This window comes from Gambusia affinis, linkage group LG14 (genome assembly GCF_019740435.1).
Source record: "Gambusia affinis linkage group LG14, SWU_Gaff_1.0, whole genome shotgun sequence".
NCBI classification, from domain to species: Eukaryota; Metazoa; Chordata; class Actinopteri; order Cyprinodontiformes; family Poeciliidae; genus Gambusia; species Gambusia affinis.
Window position 1 is genome coordinate 23,158,568 of NC_057881.1, and position 17,654 is coordinate 23,176,221.

At 38.8% G+C, this 17,654-nt stretch overlaps 1 protein-coding gene across 3 annotated transcripts in view; it reads right to left on the reverse strand.

Annotated features, from left to right (window-relative positions):
- The window catches only part of trappc9 (trafficking protein particle complex subunit 9), a 212,131-nt gene that overhangs the window by 192,279 nt on the left and 2,198 nt on the right, over positions 1–17,654 (reverse strand). For 2 of the 3 annotated variants that reach the window (XM_044138229.1, XM_044138230.1), the window contains 7 exons: positions 14,215–14,360; positions 11,983–12,108; positions 10,679–10,705; positions 9,663–9,784; positions 7,183–7,308; positions 5,303–5,519; positions 2,516–2,659 (listed from right to left, as the gene is read on the reverse strand). In XM_044138229.1, coding sequence (XP_043994164.1) covers positions 2,516–2,659; positions 5,303–5,519; positions 7,183–7,308; positions 9,663–9,784; positions 10,679–10,705; positions 11,983–12,108; positions 14,215–14,360 — 908 coding nt within the window. The remainder of the gene's footprint in view (positions 1–2,515; positions 2,660–5,302; positions 5,520–7,182; positions 7,309–9,662; positions 9,785–10,678; positions 10,706–11,982; positions 12,109–14,214; positions 14,361–17,654) is intronic. The other variant, XM_044138231.1, reaches the window with a different exon arrangement.

Below are 17,654 nucleotides of genomic sequence, written 5' to 3' on the forward strand. Positions count from 1 at the left end.
TCTAATGCATAATATTTCACAAAATAAGTTCACCTTTATTGAGTGATGTTTGAACTAAACTCACAGTTGAACAGAAAAGTTGCAGTTTGGTCCACTGACCCCAAAATGTACGGTGGCCCAGAAGGGTAAGCAAAATGCCACAATGGAGAAAAGTCACAACATAAGTTAAATTAAAACTGAATTTAAGGTAAAACATATATTTTGCTAAAACAGAACTTGTGCTAACAAAGAAAATTATGCTAAAATGGAAGTTATGCTAAAGCAGAATTTTTGCTAAAAAGGTACTTTTGCTAAAATGGGAGTAGTAATCGAACAGAAGTCATGCTAACCCAAAACTTATGCTAAATCAAAGTTTTTCCTAAAGACAAATTTATACTACAAGAACAGTTATGATAAACTTGCTAGCATGACTCCAATTTTAGTATAACTTCCATTGTGGCTTTTGCTATTGCGTGCAACTTATTGCATTTTCCTTTAAGTTGATTTGGTGTGAAACAAACCAGCTTAACCTTTTGCACACTGGTAAAGAGTCTGGGATGCTGAGGGATGCTTTCTCTCTCACAGGTCCTAGAATACGGAGTCCTGCATTATGAACTCTGAACATTTTTAGTTCAAGGTGCTTCCACAATGAAGCATAAAATTATTTTAGAGGGTTTTTTTTTACACACCCTTACAAGGGGTGACAAAAAAGATGATTGGCACTGTTTTACACCTAAACAAAATTACAGTATTTCTGGACTTCGCTTAATCTCACGGTTAATCTCAGACTTAATCTTTTCATGTATATCTGTCACTGCTGCTGCAATGGAATTATTTTGTATCCAAAGACCAGTAAATAACCAAACAGTATGTCAGTTGTCCCCCGCCAGCTTACCTTAGGGGCAGAATATAGACCAGTAACTCTGCTTTATATTCTGTTATCATTTTTTCCTCCCTAAAACTCTCTCCTGAGACCAATTTGTCATGGAAAAGTCATCGCTAATGCTCCAGAAAGCAGAGCTCCCACCAAGAAAATGTGGTGATTCTACAGAGCAGTTATTTTCCACCGCTTAAATATTCTGGTCTGTGGACCAAAGCATGACTACAGTTTGGACTTGTGTGAGTGTCGATGTTAATTTATCTTTGTAGCACATAAAAACAAAAGACACTGACGAAAATGCTTTACTGTTCAATAAAGTGAAACAAGATAAACACCAATAAGATTAAGAGAACAAAAATATTTTTTTAAAAAAAAGAAAAATACATAATAAACTATCATTATAGAAAACTCTCAAACTCTGCTAGAAAAACTGCAAAAGGCCGAGCAGCTCTGGAGTTTAGCATGAATCTAGGAAGGATTTTTAAGTATTCCATAAATTTCACCATCAGTTGCAAAAATAGCCATACTGACAAATGATTTTGTGGCCAGATGGCTCAGCTTAGTAGTTACACTTCTTTCAACTTTGAAAGTCAATTAGTTAGAAAAACTGTAACAACTCTAGATGTGACTGAATTTAAGTTCTTAAACTTATATTTAAGAACTTAATTTTCAATTTCACTTTTAGACCGACAGGTTACCACACCTCTTGGTCTATGTAGGGAATTACTAAAAGAATCCCCTAGAAATAAACACTGTCCTGCGATGAAGGAGCTGCTGTTTTACAAAGCGAGTTCAATGAATCACGTTTCCTTCAAGAGAGCTAAACTAAAGATATCATAGGCCTACTTATGTGGTGATGCAAAGCTGGTTAACTCAGCCCGACTTCTTTGTGTCCATAAGTAATTGATAAAAAATAAATAAATAACATGCAGGGTTCTTCAAGGTTCCATCTGGAGGTCCTTCGTTTTTAGTGTTTTAGAACAAATGAAAGCCTGGATGTATCATAACTTTCTTCAGGTGAATAAATCAAAACTGAAGAGCTTATTTTTGAATCAAAAGAGAAACAATCAAGACCTATAACAGCTAGAAACTACTGAACATGTTTACAGCAGTAAAACCTTTTACTTCAGCTGAGCCAAACGTCGGCACAGACTGTAAGTCAACAAGATTTCTTGGCATTGCGTTTGTTGGGAAGAAAATAGTTTTGCCCGCAGCAAAGCAGTTGCCACCAGGTATTTGGTTCAGGATGTGAGTTTAAATGGTGTGGGCAATCATTTTCATTCTGCATTATATATAAAGACTCAGCCTAAGCAGAGTTTGCTTTTGTGTGATATTTACTAGGCAAGCCTCTTTCTCCTATTACTTCTCTCACCCTTACATGTCTCTTGCTTAGTCGTTCAACAAAGATTGAACTTCCCTTTATTGTGTGGCCAGTGGAGCTTGTGTTAAAAAAGAAAACCATATCTGTATTCACAGAGTACAATGCTGCAGTGCAAGCCAAGTAAACACAAGCTTTGGCGACCATTGCACAGCATTGAGTGAGCTACCATACGCCAATTGCTACAATCAGGCAGAATTGTTTTGGGCATAAAGCTGGAAGAACCTCAGAGGACTGGAGATTCTGAAATATCACACTGTGCTTTGCTGTTTACTGACCTTGATCAGACAGGAAGTCCAGCATGGTCTGCAACAGGAAGGACAGGTGGCGCACAGACAGGCCCGGGTTGCCCATGCGGCGGGAGGCGTACACCAGCTCATGCAGCAGGCGCATCTGTACAGCCGCCCAGCCTCTGTGTGTGCCTGGAACAGAGAAGACAGAGAGAGGAAAAACACTCACAGGGCTGCCAAAGATCATTGCAGACACTCTTTAATGAACTATTTATTTGACTCATTGTAGTTTACTCTGTAGACCTGTCCAGGGTGACCCCGCCTCTCGCCCAGAACGTAGCTGGAGATGGACACCAGCAACCCTCCTGACCCCATTAGGGACAAGGGTGAACAGAAAATGGATGGATGGATGGATGGATGGTTTACTCTATGTTTTAGGGTGCATTCACACCAGTCTCATCTAGTCCGCTTTAACTGAACTGGTTTGCCTAGAATCTCCGGTTTTGGTTCTGGAATTTCCCAGCCCTGGAGGAGAACGGTAGCGTTGGGTTTGATTCCTCTCAAATCTTTGGCAGATAATTAGCATCTTTTGACATCAACAAGTTTCCTATTTGTAACAAATGTTTGACGATTTTTCACTTAACGTGACAAAAAGTGTGGAAGTTCAAGGTAAGCACTGCGTTTGTCAATATTCCATTTCACATCCCTACCAAACAGATTAAATATGTTATTAACTCAGCTGCTTCTGAAGCCCTTTATCTTTCTAACCTGACATCAACAATGGCCCCCTGGATCCTCTAAAAGTCGCCCTGCTCCGCTCCGTTTTGCTGACTGCTGACTCACAGAGAGGAAAAGAAAAAAAAAAAACCAGAGCAAAAGATGTGGTGGGAAGGCCAGAGGGTACAGAGAGGGGAGGGAGGACATTTGATAAAGCCATAAATATTTCCTCAGCTTAAACACCATTTCAAATAACATCAAATCATACTTCTGCTGCTCTGCCATTATCAGCACTTTTATCCCCGCTGTTGTTATTCTCTCTGACTTCTTTACTATCTGAACAAACTGCACATGTAGTTCCTTTATAAGCATTTTTTCCACCCCATTATAGTGAGAAACTGCACCCACTCGGCAGGCTAAAAATAGCTGACTTCTACCTATCTGCCAGAACCAGTGTTTATCCAGCACAGTAATCCACGGGATGCTGGCTCTTCGAAGGCTGTCGCTCTTGCTCAAACACAAAAAAACAGCTTGATTCGCTGGATTTCCAGCCTCGAACGGGAGACGTCTGGAAATCCAATTAACACACTGCCAAGATAATGACTGTGCTGCCACAGCCTAGTGGCTGCACTGTCATGCAAACCTCAGTCAAATGCTACTGAGTCCTCAGGCTGCCTCTGATCTGCCGCACAGAGACAACCAGCCAACATGTTACTCCTCTAGAACAGGGCTGAAACGATTCGGTGGATTCATGGAGATGAATCGATCATTGAAATAATCCTTCTAAACTAATTTAGCAATCGATTAATTGTTAACTGGAGATACAGACTCAAAACAGGTCAATTCTTGAAAGTACAGCATAGTCAGCAATTATTAAGTCCAACAGGTACATATATATATATATATATATATATATATATATATATATATATATGTATATATATATATATATATATATATATATATATATATATATATATATATATAGTTTTAGTTTGAATTTGAGATTAAAAACTTCCGTTTCAGCTTCACTTGGTTCAAATTCTGTGACAGGAAATCTCATATTAAGCACCTTTTGCTGTCCATTTATTAATTGGTTAATAAAAGAAAAGATAAATAAACAGAATACTGCACTGTACTGATGCTAAGGCCAGCAGAAAGACTGAGCGTTCCTAATGTTGATGTTGGAAACATTTATTTAGCTAAAGGAATGCTGTGATTGCATTTTATGCAATAAAATGTTTATTTTCTTACTTCATAAAAGAAATTTAATTATTAAGTTTGTCATTTTAAGGTAGTTCTAATATTGTATTAAAACCTTAAGTGGTTGAATGAAAAATATATCTGAGTAATCGACAGACTAATTTCAAAATAACTTATATTAAAAAATTTTTACTTATTTTTCAGGTGGTGACAAGATGAAAAAACTGAATGGAAGGTTTATACGAGCTGATGGATTTGTATACTTACCTATTTACACTGCTACATTTTTTCCTCACTTCAACATCTTCATCCTTTTCAAAATCCCCATAAAAAGCACTGACGCCTGTTTGCTCTTAAGTGTGTGAATGTTGTTGCAGTAAAAATCTGTCTCTGTTTTCTTTTAGCGTCAAGGGAAATATTCTTGTTGATTTCTGAGGAGGAAGTGTATTAAGAGATGAAAGGACAGCATGAGTAAAAGGCCATCGGAATCTTTTACTAATGCCCAATATTATATATCTTTTCATTTTTCAGAATGAACTCGAATATTTTCCCTCAGATTCCATTTTCCGCTCATAAAGCAAACAAGGCCAAAGATTCAAAGTGCATCAGAGAGAGAAATCTCGCTCAGACGGCTCTCTCTTGATAAGATGCGAATCTTTCTGAGGGCCTCTTTTCAATGCGAGTGCCGTCTTTTATCGCTAATGCTTTCAACGGTTTGACTGCAATGAGCTGGGGTCAAGAGTCTGTAGAGTCCTGAAGCTGTATCACAAAGGCCTCAACACTGAGAGCCCTCCGAACGCTGACAGCGGATCTCAGCTGTGCCTTTCTCTGAGTGAAGTGGGGGCCAGAACACACGGCGCACCGCCTCACGAAACGAAGCTTCTGAAGTCATCGTTTACAACCCCTGCCCCCTACCTTTGCTGAAGTCCTTGGGGTCGAGCGACAGGCTGTATCCGGGCAGAGTCTCCAGCAGCAGCTTGTAGCAGGCCCTCCAACCCGGTTCGGGGATGGTGGGGGCCACGCACTGCATGGCCGCCACGCGCTTGAAGAAAGCCGACTTGCGGTGGAAGCCGATGAGTTCGTAGAGCTCGGACAGGATGCTGTAGCGCTGGATCTTCTCCTCCTCTGACAGCTGCAATTATACGGAGATAATTAGCATTTAGCAGCTGCAAACTACATCTTTATGCCGTCATTTGAGTCATGGTAGAGGCTGAGTGCACTGAAGCGTCATTCTATTTGAAGAAACTCAGGTTTAAACAATCCAGTCCGCTGATCCCCTGCCCTCTATAGTCTGTTTAACTCTTCTTGGGAGTGTAGTACCTAATTTCTGTCCAGAAACTCTACACACCAAGTCTGCTTCCTGACACCACTACATCTGGGAAGAAATTATTAAGTCGAGTTGTCACTTGAGGAGTGGATGAATGTCTGTCAGATGGAACAGGCGCACAGACAACAAGTTAACCCGAACCCTGCAAAGCTGGACTTTGCTTTGCTGCCACAACTGGACTGATGGGTATTTGGATTTTTTCGAGCCTTTGTTTTGGATGTTTATCTTTTTATCTTTTGTTAGATGGAAAAAAAACAAGAAAAACAAACAAAGTAAACCCTTCAAAAAACCTGTTCACTTCCTCACCTGTGGTGGCGCTGCACCAAGAATCACTGAAGGAAACGACACAAAAACCTGTGAAGAAGACCTGAGAGCAACTTTCTTTTTCACAAAATGTAAACAAAAATGGAGTAGCATCAGATTTTAGTGGGTGGAGATTTTCTCTTCAGTCTTTGGTAAAAGACCACGAGCGATTTCTCCTGCTAATTGCAAACATTTGTTTTGGATGCATTAACCTGGATTGCCCTGAAATGCAGTTCACTTCCTGCTTTTGGAGCGGTCCCCGGTCCGCTTGGCGTTCACAAATGCATTTGGACCGCAACAAATTTCCCTGAACTGAACAGAGACCAAGGTTTTTAGACAGACCAGAGTTCGCTTTTTTGGTCCACATCAGAGTTCGATTAAGCAGTCAGACCTCCCAAACAAACCGAACTTTCTAGGCAAACAACTAGAGTTCAATTAAAGTAGACTAAAAAGGGCAATCAAACTCTGAAGTGGACCAGAAAAACCAAACTCTAGTCAACCTAAAAGACTCTGGTCTTTTAGGTAGACTAGAGTTTGGAGTCAAACTGTTCAATCAAACTGAAAAGAAATTCAGTTTGGTTGAAGTGAACTCTGGTGAACTTCGAATGATTATGTGAATGTATATTATAGCACAGAGCATTCTTGGTAAATATAGCCACAATAAAGGTGCAAGTCTAGCGCTAGCAGGAGAAATGATTTGTTGTCTTACGCCAAAGACCAAAGAGAAATTCTACAACTTTCTAAAATCTGATGCCACTCTATTTTTGTTTACATTTGATGAAGAAGGAAGATGCACTCGGTGTCATCTTCAGAGGTTTTTGTGTCGTTTTCTTCTGCGGTTCTTGGTGCAGCGCCCCCACAGGTGAGAAGGAGATTTTTCAAAGGGTTTGGTTCGTTTGACACATTACAGTGTTAAATAGAACCACACCAACTGAAGGTAAAACAAATGCTACAACTCTGGTCCCCAGTCATACTGAGTCCACTATCAGGTGTTGAAACATCCTAAATTATCCTCAACAATTCAGCCATTCAGTGAGTCAAGTTATACAATAAGCTACGTAACACAGGGTTTTCACACAGGAGTGGGCTCACTGATGCTGTTGTGGACAACCCACCAGAACCGGTTGGGTTTATTATGTTGTGTGTTCCCAGTCAGTGAGCATACCTGTCCCAGGTTGATGTAGACAGCATTCTGCAGGAACTCTGAGGCCTCCCTGGCTCTCTTCTGGATGGCCAGCACCCTGACGGCTTTCACACAGGCCTCCAGCTCAATCACACCTGCGCTCTTGTACTGTGGGGCATTAAAGGAGGACATGCTTAGTGCTGCTGCAAAATAAATCACCAGAATTTATTGTTTTGTCATGCTACTGTAGCATGACAAAACATTCAAAAAGCAGTATTCCACAGCATTAGTTGCTGAGGAATTTTTCCTCACCCTTCTCCTGAAAAAAATTAAGCCTAACAGGAAGCCATAATTATGAGTTGGAAAGTTGTAATTATGAGATTTAAAGTCATAATTATGAGATAGAAAGTCACAATATTGATTTTCACATCATTATTATAAAGTTCAAAGTCATAAATTTGCCTTTTCGCCTGAAATGGCAACTTCTGCTCTGTTACCGTAATTCACCATGTATTCACAAAGCTAAGAAGAGCCGACATACTATTCTGGTATCTGACAATCATAACTTTAAATCTCATAATTATGACTTTCTCCATCAAAATTATGACTTTCATTCATAATTATGAATCTCAGAATTATGATTGTAACACTCGAAATTACAGAAATGGAAGCCATTTCACAGCGGAAATGGGCTTCCACATATATTTTTATAAAATATCATTTTGATTCCTTGTAACTGCTGAAAGCTCTAAAAGCACTCTTTAGTCAAAATGACTGAAGAGCAAATTTAAGGGAACTGCTACTAAGACATCTGGATTGCTGATGGTGAATCTGAACTTAGGACTGAATTTAACATTCACCAGGATATAGTCGCTTTTTGCTTCCAACATTTTTCCCCAGATTTGTTTGTTTTTGAGGTGGATTATTATGGGTATACGTTTCCCTGAAGGGAGGGAAAGTCTTCCAATTTATTTGATATGGTCTGATTTTGCAAGTCCCTAAAACTTGTCATTTTAGCAGGTGATCAAACTCGTCTGCTCTTGGTCAACATGGCAGAACAGAGAGATGTAAGCGATCGCTGTCAATCACCTCTCAGGGATTTTAGCTTCAATGCGTTGGGAGAAAAAAAAAAAAAAAAAAACAGCACCAGTTTATCTCAGTCCCATGGCTTTCTTTCACTCACATCCTCACTGTCTCTCCTATTGAAATTCAATTAATATTACCATAAATGTCTACGGGTTGAAGTGTAATTTAATCCAGAAGGAATAAAGGTAGAGATAAAGGTAGACGGGATGAAGGCAGAGGAAATAAAACACAAAAAGGAAATGAAAATAATTATAAGACTGACAACTGCTTCTGAAAAGTAACCCACTTCCAGCAAGTTATGAACAATTTCATTAAAATTATTAGTAATAATATATATGGTTTGTAGACAGAAAGCATTGCTTTAAAGAGATATCAGCATGAAAGCTTTGGTTTATATCCTCTAATGGTTCATAGAAAGTCCGATCTATCTGTCCCATTAGGTCTGATCCAGTCAAAATCTGTCTGCTAATGCAAATATACATCATCCAATACTGCCCCCTACTGGGAAGGATGAATACAGACAGCCATGCTGTCATGATGCACCATGGCTCCAAGGAATCAAGGAAATTTATCTGCATAATGAGGAATCGCTGAGTTTTATATCAAAGCATAGATTATAACAAACCTGGGATCTTAAAATTAATTCTGCAGAGTTTTCATAATAACACAGAAAACTAATTTTTATGGTAATAATAGAAGATATTCTTTCTAAAATGCTCAATATCACTTAACCAGGGGTTAACTGTGGCTCTTATGAAACCAAATAGAACCATTTTATTTATTTTAATATAAATGTTATAAGATGCATGTCATTATGTATGTTTTTATTCAATATCTGCAAATAACAAGAAGTTTTACAAGTCTTATTTAAGGGAATGGTTCACTCAGCTGACCTTATTTAGCTAAATTTATTGGGGGGGAGGGGGGGGGTTCCTGTTAAATTTATATGATTTATTCTGTTCTAAAATATGAAAATAGAAATAATAATACATTTTTCCTTTCATTTTATTACCTCAAAAGCAAACATTTCACTAGTTCATATCCATTTATCTTTCTTGCAGTTCTATACAATATTTATTTTATAGCAACATTTGATTACCTCTAATTTAACCCTTTCATATTTTACATTATAAGCACAAACTTCAAGGCATTTTCAAGAGTTTTTATGTGATAAAGCAACACAAGGTGATGACTAATTTTGCACAGGAAGAAAAATGACATGAAATGAAATATTTTCAACATTTTTCTACAAATAAAAAACTGAACAGCATGATGTTTTTGTATTCAGTCCCCTTGAGTCGAAACTACAAAACTATTTTCACTGAAGTCAAAGCTGCAGTCTCTGCACATCTAGACTGTTTTTATTGCATTTTCCTATTTGAAAGGTTTGCGTTAATCTGTCACATTTATTCCCAATAAAATACTTTTTTATGTACCTTCCCATAGTAGGAAATGGCCTCTTTGTATTTCTCGATGATGTCCTCTGGACTCAGGCAGTTCTTTGCTCGTCCGATCTCTGTGCTGGTGTCGGCGCTGATGCCATTGGCCGTCAGGGCACCTGCACCCAAAACGAGACGCAATAAGATTATTCCAAGAAAAAAGGTTTTGAATCGCAGCTAATCTGCTGAGTTAACACCAAGGAGAAAACAATGAAAGCAATGAGGAGAACTAAGAGCACAACTGTGACATGCATAGCCCACATATTAAAACCAATCAAATGACTGCAAAAACAAAAACAAAACAAAAAAAAACACCCCAGTAAAATTAAGACCCACCCCGACACACACACACCCAATCCTACAGAAGAAGGTGACCAGAACCAACTTGGAAACTATTTAAAATAAAGACTAAATCTAAACCAATCCCAACTCTAAATAAAAAAGGAAAGAATGTAAGACTAACGGTGCCTTTTAGAAAATGGCTAATGTTTGTCAAAAAAAAACATCCAACTAAAATGTTTCGAAAGCTAAATCGAAGTGAATAAAGTAAAATGACTAGATTGCAACACTTACGAGTTCAGACAGAAGGTGTGTCCATAGCAACAGTGTGGCATTGCTATGTCACACCACACCAATATTTTTAACCTTAACAGTAAACAACGTTTAAAAAGAAACTTAAGAGTATGAACCACGGGTGTTGAACCATCAACTCTGGCTGTTTAAAGACAGTTATGTAACCTAAAGATTTCAGAAAAATGCTATTTAAATGTAAGAAATTTGCAGGGTTTGATTTTTTTTTAAGTCAAAGAAGAATGTAAAATATGAAAATAATCAATAAAGTGTCTGCTTAAAATACACTCAGAACTGTGATGTAGAACACAAAGAAGCAATGAAGTGAAACTGAGTATTAACCAAAAACACCAGAGCTGTTGAAAACAAAAAGCATGAGCGCGTGCAAACCGAAGGACTACAGTGTGTAGAGGAGCTACAGTGGTTAAACAGTCAGTTCATACCTGGGTCAATGAGAACCTCCTGAGCCCCTACAGACAGAGAGAGAGAATGCAGATTCACTCCATGACACAAGGCGCAGTGTTAGCGGAGTTAGCAGAGTTAGCAGCCACATCCTGCTTTATGCCTGCTGCTGCTGCTGCTGCATGCTAGCTGCACCGTATTCATAATGTTTCAATATTATAGTTTAATGCAGGGGTCCTCAAAGTGGGTCCTGGAGGGCCGGCATCCTGCACGTTTTAGTTCTCTCCCTGGTGGCACCAACAACCTTTTCAGCATGTCAGTGTTATTCTGAGGCCTTTCTTACAAGCCATCATTTGATCCAGGTGCGTTGTGAAACATGCAGGATGCCGTCCCTCCAGGACCCACTTTGGGGACCCCTAGTTTAAGGTAAGCCCACAGGAGACGGTTCTGTCCTCACCTTAACTTGTCCGGGCTAAAATTTCTTGAATAGGAGTTACAAATTTTATTGAATTGTCACTGAATATTACTTCTCTTTGATGGACAACTATTTTAATGAGTTTGTACATTGTGCTAAAAAAAACATCTTTTTAAAACTATGCAAGTCATAACTAGAATGCAAAATTCCAGAAAAGTTGGGGAAAGAACAGACTAAACAAAAGAACTAAAATGTCTGAATGAAGGAACAGAAGAAACAAAGGAATAAACAAAGGAAGGAGCAGAAAGAGTGAAAGTAAACAAGAAATGGATGAAGGAAGAAATGAACAAAGGAATAAATGAAGGAACCAATGAAGGAAGGAAGGAAAAAAACAAACAAAAAGAAAGAATGGAAACAAATGACAGCTGGGTGGATTTAGACAGTGGAACTCTGGAAACATATTTTTATCCAATTTCTTTTTCTACCCCAATCCAGACCTGGAAAACACTGAGGTCAAATTTAAAATTTCATACCGCGTAGAAATCCTGTGTACAAATAAACTTAAACTCAACAGCAAGCTGATGCACAACATTATTCTGATGTTACTGTGAATTGTGAAGAAAAATACCATCAGCTTAATATCAGGGTTTTTTTTCTGTAACTTCTTACATTTGCTTAAAATATGTACATGATTAGCAGTAAAGATAGCAGCGTTAATAGCATGTTAGTTAACAGGGAAAGATGGCACAACATTGTTAAAGTTTAAATTAGCAATCAGTAGGAGAAAGTACACACATGTCAGCATTTAAGAAAACTTAAAATGAAACCAAGCAGTTTAGCTGAGCAAAGCTCCGCAGGCCGGCAGATCCATCCGCTTTCTCCGAGTCACTCAGGAGAGCCAGTGTTTCCCGTTTTCAGCCCAGTGGTTACCTGGTCTGTGGCGTTTGCCCGCGTCGGCCGGCTGGGAGATGCTGGGCTTGCGTGCAGCCATCTTTCCTGCTGTGCCTCCCGGGTAGTGGAAGATGACAGAGGCTGAACATAAGCCTTCCAACGCAGCTGCACATAAAACCACAGGTGCACAGATTGTGGGATCTGACAATCGGTTTTTTGGTTGTAAAGTGACTAAGTATGAAAAAAAAAATGCCTGAGGAGTACGAGGACTTTTGCAAGCCACTGTATGTGAAGAGCAAGTTGGTGTCCAAAAAAAGAACCCAAACCATTATAAAAGGGGAAATGACTATTTGTTTCAGTTGTACACATCTGTAGTAAGTTAAATATTATCCGACACTGAATTTCCTTTAAAAGATTGCTTGGGTCAAAATATGTGGATATTTTTCATGGTTTGACAAATGCAACTAAAGCTGCGTCCGAATTCAGGGTCTGCAACCTTTGAAGGACGGATTTGTAGGCCGATTACGTCATAGCGTGGCGACAAAGCCTGGCTGAATTTGAAGACTCCTTCACATGCGGCCTCCAAATGCATCCTCCTTTTCCCCAGATTTGAAGGACGGGTCTGGTGTATCCTTCACAGTCCATCATACCCCATAATTTATTCCGGGTCCCAACCGGCCGTTCAGGCAGAGCGACAATAGCGGCAAATTATTTTTCTTTATGTTACACTTTAAATGACACAACGTGAACTTGTACAACGTTTTGAGGTGAGAATGTAGGTGTGTAAGTTTCAAACATCTGCTCGGTTCACCAAAACATAACCTGCTCTGACATTTTCGGACACGTCTGCTCCCGCTGCGTTAACAGCCAGCTCCCCTCGCCAGCTGCCAGGGCGCTTCAGGTTCGCCCTGCTTAAGTGTTGTTGAACAAAGAACAGGAGGAGAACGAACATCGTTTAACGGCACATTATTTTAAAAACTCCTGCTAGCTTTCCCCAGTGAGTGAAAGTTAAACACCGATATTATTCAGACGGGTGATTTCTAGTTCCACATTGTTTGGTTTACTGAAGTATATAATTTATTCCTGAACAAATGGCTTTGATTGATTAAAGTTAAGCCTTCAAACCTGCTAGTTTTATTTAACTGTAATGGCTTATCCGAGATTTGGAGAGTACTATATTTGAAAATGAATAATTTGCTTATATTTATTCCTGGTAGAAATGTGCAATACATGTTTTAACATTTTAGAATCAAACTAACAGATTTCTTTTTTACTATGGATCAGCCTTTACTATAAAATGTGAAGAATAATCCAGAAATCAGGAGTAATACACGGCTAAAAAACAAACTTCAGCTCCGTTGTTTGTTTTTTTTTTTTTTTTCTTCCCCACTCTCTCCTTCATGCTGTCACGGTTGCTAGGCAACATGAGTTACGCTGAGGCGGGGGCAGGGACAGTTGGTGAAGGTTAGACCTGTCCGAATTCACAGCTTTTCTCTTCCGGTCTTATTATTCACAGCCCAACGAAGAACCTGGTCTACGTAGACCGGATCCTTCCAAAGACGCAGACCTTGCTTAAGTCAATCAGCTTAAGCTGTGACGTCACATTTTCAATATTTATTGCTCATTTAAAAAAAAATTGCTCAAATTTAAGACTGGACAGCTGGTCTGGTGTCCTACAATCAAGCACAGCAAAAATTTTGATTTCTGGTGTTTGCTTTTGGCTCTTGACAGCAGATTTGAGTTTCTCACGCTGCATATTACTCTTTATAACTTTACCCCCCTATAGCGCAAAGCTTAAGTGTTGTTGTTGGTTTTTTTTGCACAGAATGCAAGAAGTCTTAAATGAGTGGGCAACAGAAGTGAGCCGGTGAGGAAAACAAACTTCGTCCAGAATAAAATCGATGAAAGTACACTGTCACGATGGACGCAACAGGCTAGCTATCTTCCTTTTCGAGCACCCTGTGTTTTATTTTTCTACATAATATTTTGCTGGAAATAAATTTGAAAAAAGGAAGAAAAAGGAAGCTAGCTAGATGTACCCTAAAATATCCTTGCTAGCAAGCATGGAAGGTATTTTAGCAGCTTTAGCCTGACAGAAAAGTTCCCTGTCAAAAAACTGAATAAACAAAATTAGATAGTCCTGCCACAGCAAACTTTAAGAACTGTAATTAATGTGTTTAAGGTTAAATTGCTTTTTTATAAATATAGAATATTTGAAGACTTTCTTAGGATGTGAGAACATTCTGTAAATATAACTGTGGTGATGCTTACCACCAAGCCAGAGGAAATCGTTGACTCCCCTGAGCAGCTCCACAGCCATGTGGTAGTGCACCAGCGCATCTTGCAGCATCCCCGCCTGCAGGCACAGGTCCCCGACATGCTTCCTCATCCGCCCCTGGCAACGCTTCTTGTAATGCCTGGGGAGGGAAGTGACAGGAATCAACATCTTTAACAAAAGTACTTCTTTTGGCTCCCGGTTGCTCTAGAAACGAAGCTCTGAGTTTGTATAGGTGAAGTGAGTTGGTTGGAGACAGGACAGGGGTCTTGTCTGTCGGCTAAAGTGCGATCTGGGTGACAAGACAAGGCACGAGGTATTCTGTGACTCGTCAGTTTTTGTTGGAGGGAGGAAGATGGGAGCAGATTCACCAGGATACAAGTGAAATGGAACTACTTTCATAAAATATGTAGGGAATTATGCAGGACGTGTAAGCTCTTCACAAACACCAGGAAGGTCAATGGAAGAAAATTGAAGTGGCTCAGCAGGGGGCTGAGAGCTAAAGAGGAAATGCACAATAGAGAAGTAGGAGTGTTCAAACACAGACTAAATAAAAAGCTTTCAATTTCAAACAGGCCCGGCTGGATAATTAAAACAATACATGTGTTTTAAAAATGAAATTAAATAGTGATGAGTTAGATCATGAGTTTACATTTTCGGAGGTCAGAGCAGCTATAGGTTGTAAATAGAGACATGAGATCCAGCCATCCAAATGCAGCTTCGTGATCTAGAATATCCTCATAAGATAGGAACAATCAGCTACACCACGGCTGTCCAAACCTTTTTCAAAAGGACTCTTGGGCCAAAGAACATGATTTTTCCTTCTCAACAATAATCCAAGCTTTGATTTTTTAGCTAAACAAATACAATAGTCTGATTTTTTTGGTGGAAAGGGTCGTGTAAATAATTTTAGACTCAAAAATGTTAAAAGATTTTACAGGTGTGCTTCGTTCAAAGAAAGACATCCAGTTTTCAATTATTTAAAAAAAAAAAATTCTTAGAAAACGCTGCGTGCATTTAGGAAAGATTCATAAATGGATTGAAAAACTAATTTTGATGGAGCAAAGTTTGTTTTTAAGGTAAAAGTCATCCTAAATCTCGCCAGAGAAAGTAAAAAAGTTTAAATGCATCTTTAAATAAAGATGTATTCGGCTTTATTTAAAGACACATACATAAACAACATTGTTCAAGCTGATTGTAAATGGATAGATTATAGAAATTTGACAGTAGCTAGAGGCAGGATAGTGTCTAAGAGTACAGCTATTTTTAACTTAGCCACTAGATGCCAGTAATGGTCACACTCTGACCATTTGAGGTCAAAAGATCAGACTTATTTTTTTTTCTCTTGGGCCTGATGGTGTTTCCACATGGAGTGCAGCCAGAACTGCTCCAGGAAAAAGCGTTGGCAGTGACACAAGTTATTCAACTTTTTTTTTTCTTTTTCTTTTTGCTGACATCATTTTAGATTACAAACTTATGCGATGCACTTCACTCATTTCAAAGAGCTGTGCAAGCTTGAAAAGTTAACATAATGGCAAAAAGCCATCAGCTAACTTCCTTGCAGTGTGTTCCTATCATCAGCACAGGTGCAGCTCTTTTTAATTAGCAGAGTAATTAATAAAATGTAGCTGTGAAGAAAACCCTGTAGTGGTTTATTGTTTTGCTTTTTTAAATCAAAATTATTATAGTGCAGAAGAATTCTGCATGACGAAGTGAAAATGTCCAAAGATTGTTGTAAAGATGGACAGCTTGCTGAAGTCTGTCCTGTTATTATGCATGCCAATAAATAAATTGTACATATACACTTTGGAAAGAGTAGAAATTGTGACACAGAGTAATAAAACGATGTAAAAATATGCATGATGTGAGACATATTTGCATGAGACAATTGGGGTGGGATTTTAATAATTCATCTTCTTTTTGAAATGAATATGAAAGTTTTGGGTTAATTATAAATATGACATTTTTGTTTGTTTTCTTCTTAATTACCTTTTTTTTCCCTCTGACATTTTACTTGTTCAGAACAAATAAAGGTGCTATCACTTATTTGGTTCAGATGGTGTCAACTGTGTGCAGCAGCAACCAGGTGGAAGGAGCGTCTTGCCTACAGTCAAGCACGGCGGTGGGAGTATCGTGGTTTGGGGCTGAGGGACGCTGCAGCGGAAAATAATGGCAGCCACACAAAATATTGACACTTTGGGAACGATTTGGACATTTCCACTTAGGGGTGCACTTGATTTTGTTGCCAGCGATTTGGACATGCAAGCTATATGCTGACTGCTTTATGTCGTGTCAAAGTGTCATATCTCCTGTGTGTACTCGTTTTTACAAGACGCTGCGTACGAATAAAAGAGCTACGTTTGGTCAGGAGTCGGGGAGGAGCAGGGACAAAGCATCATCAGGGCAGAGCCAGGCATGGACCGGTTCAAGGCATGGACAGGTTTTCAAAAGTTGACGATTCAACTTTTAAAAATTCAAATAAATAAATAAATAAATAAATAAATAAAATGTTCACCATACCATTTCTAGAGAAAGTGTGTAAGTGACTGGAGTTTTTTCTGGCTGTATGGATCATACAGTGATGAAGTACCCCTGAACCCTCCCTCACCTGTTGCTGCGCCATGCTAATCAGCCAACTTAAAAGGAGACGACTACACTGCAAAACCAACATCTAGTAAGGTGTACATCCATACAAGTGCCTGAAAAAAATAGAGGTTGTCGATTTGATCACTTTAGTTCATGTATCACACCAAAAAAAAAAAAAACAATATATAAAATGTTTAAATAGCAGTTTTATAACTGTGATTACCAAAAAGATGTATTATTTTAGAAGCACTATATGGTGTACATTTTGCTCTACAAGCAAAAATATCTAGATTGTGATCTACACGGCTCTTATAAAAACTATTCACCCCCTCAGCTGCTTTACTCTACTCTTTTTGTTTTACATATCAATCATGACCAACAATATTAGGTGCTTTTATGTCAAAGTAAAAATGGATTTCTATAAAGTAATGAAAATATGTCACATAAAATAAGTGACCAAGTGACTGACCTAATTCAACAGAGGTCCAACCAAATGGCGCTAGTGGTCTCACAAGGAGTGGAATGACTATAATAGAATTGATTTTCACTTTGATATTAAAGGGATTTTTTTTTTTTTTTTACTCAAACTAGCCAAATTTTCTTGATCATGATTGATTTGTAAAAGCAGCAAAAGAAGTAAAGCATCCAAGGAGGTGAATAAATTTCATAGGAACTGCATTTCAGTTCATATTTTTGCAGAAGTAACATAAACGTTGGATTTCTTATATAAGCTTATGGCGCCCTGAGACCTCATACCGGCCCATGCCTCAGCAGAGCTAACATCTGTGGGGAAAGTGATTCACTTATGGAGTCTAAGATCTCACCTTTTCACACCCAACAATAAACTCAC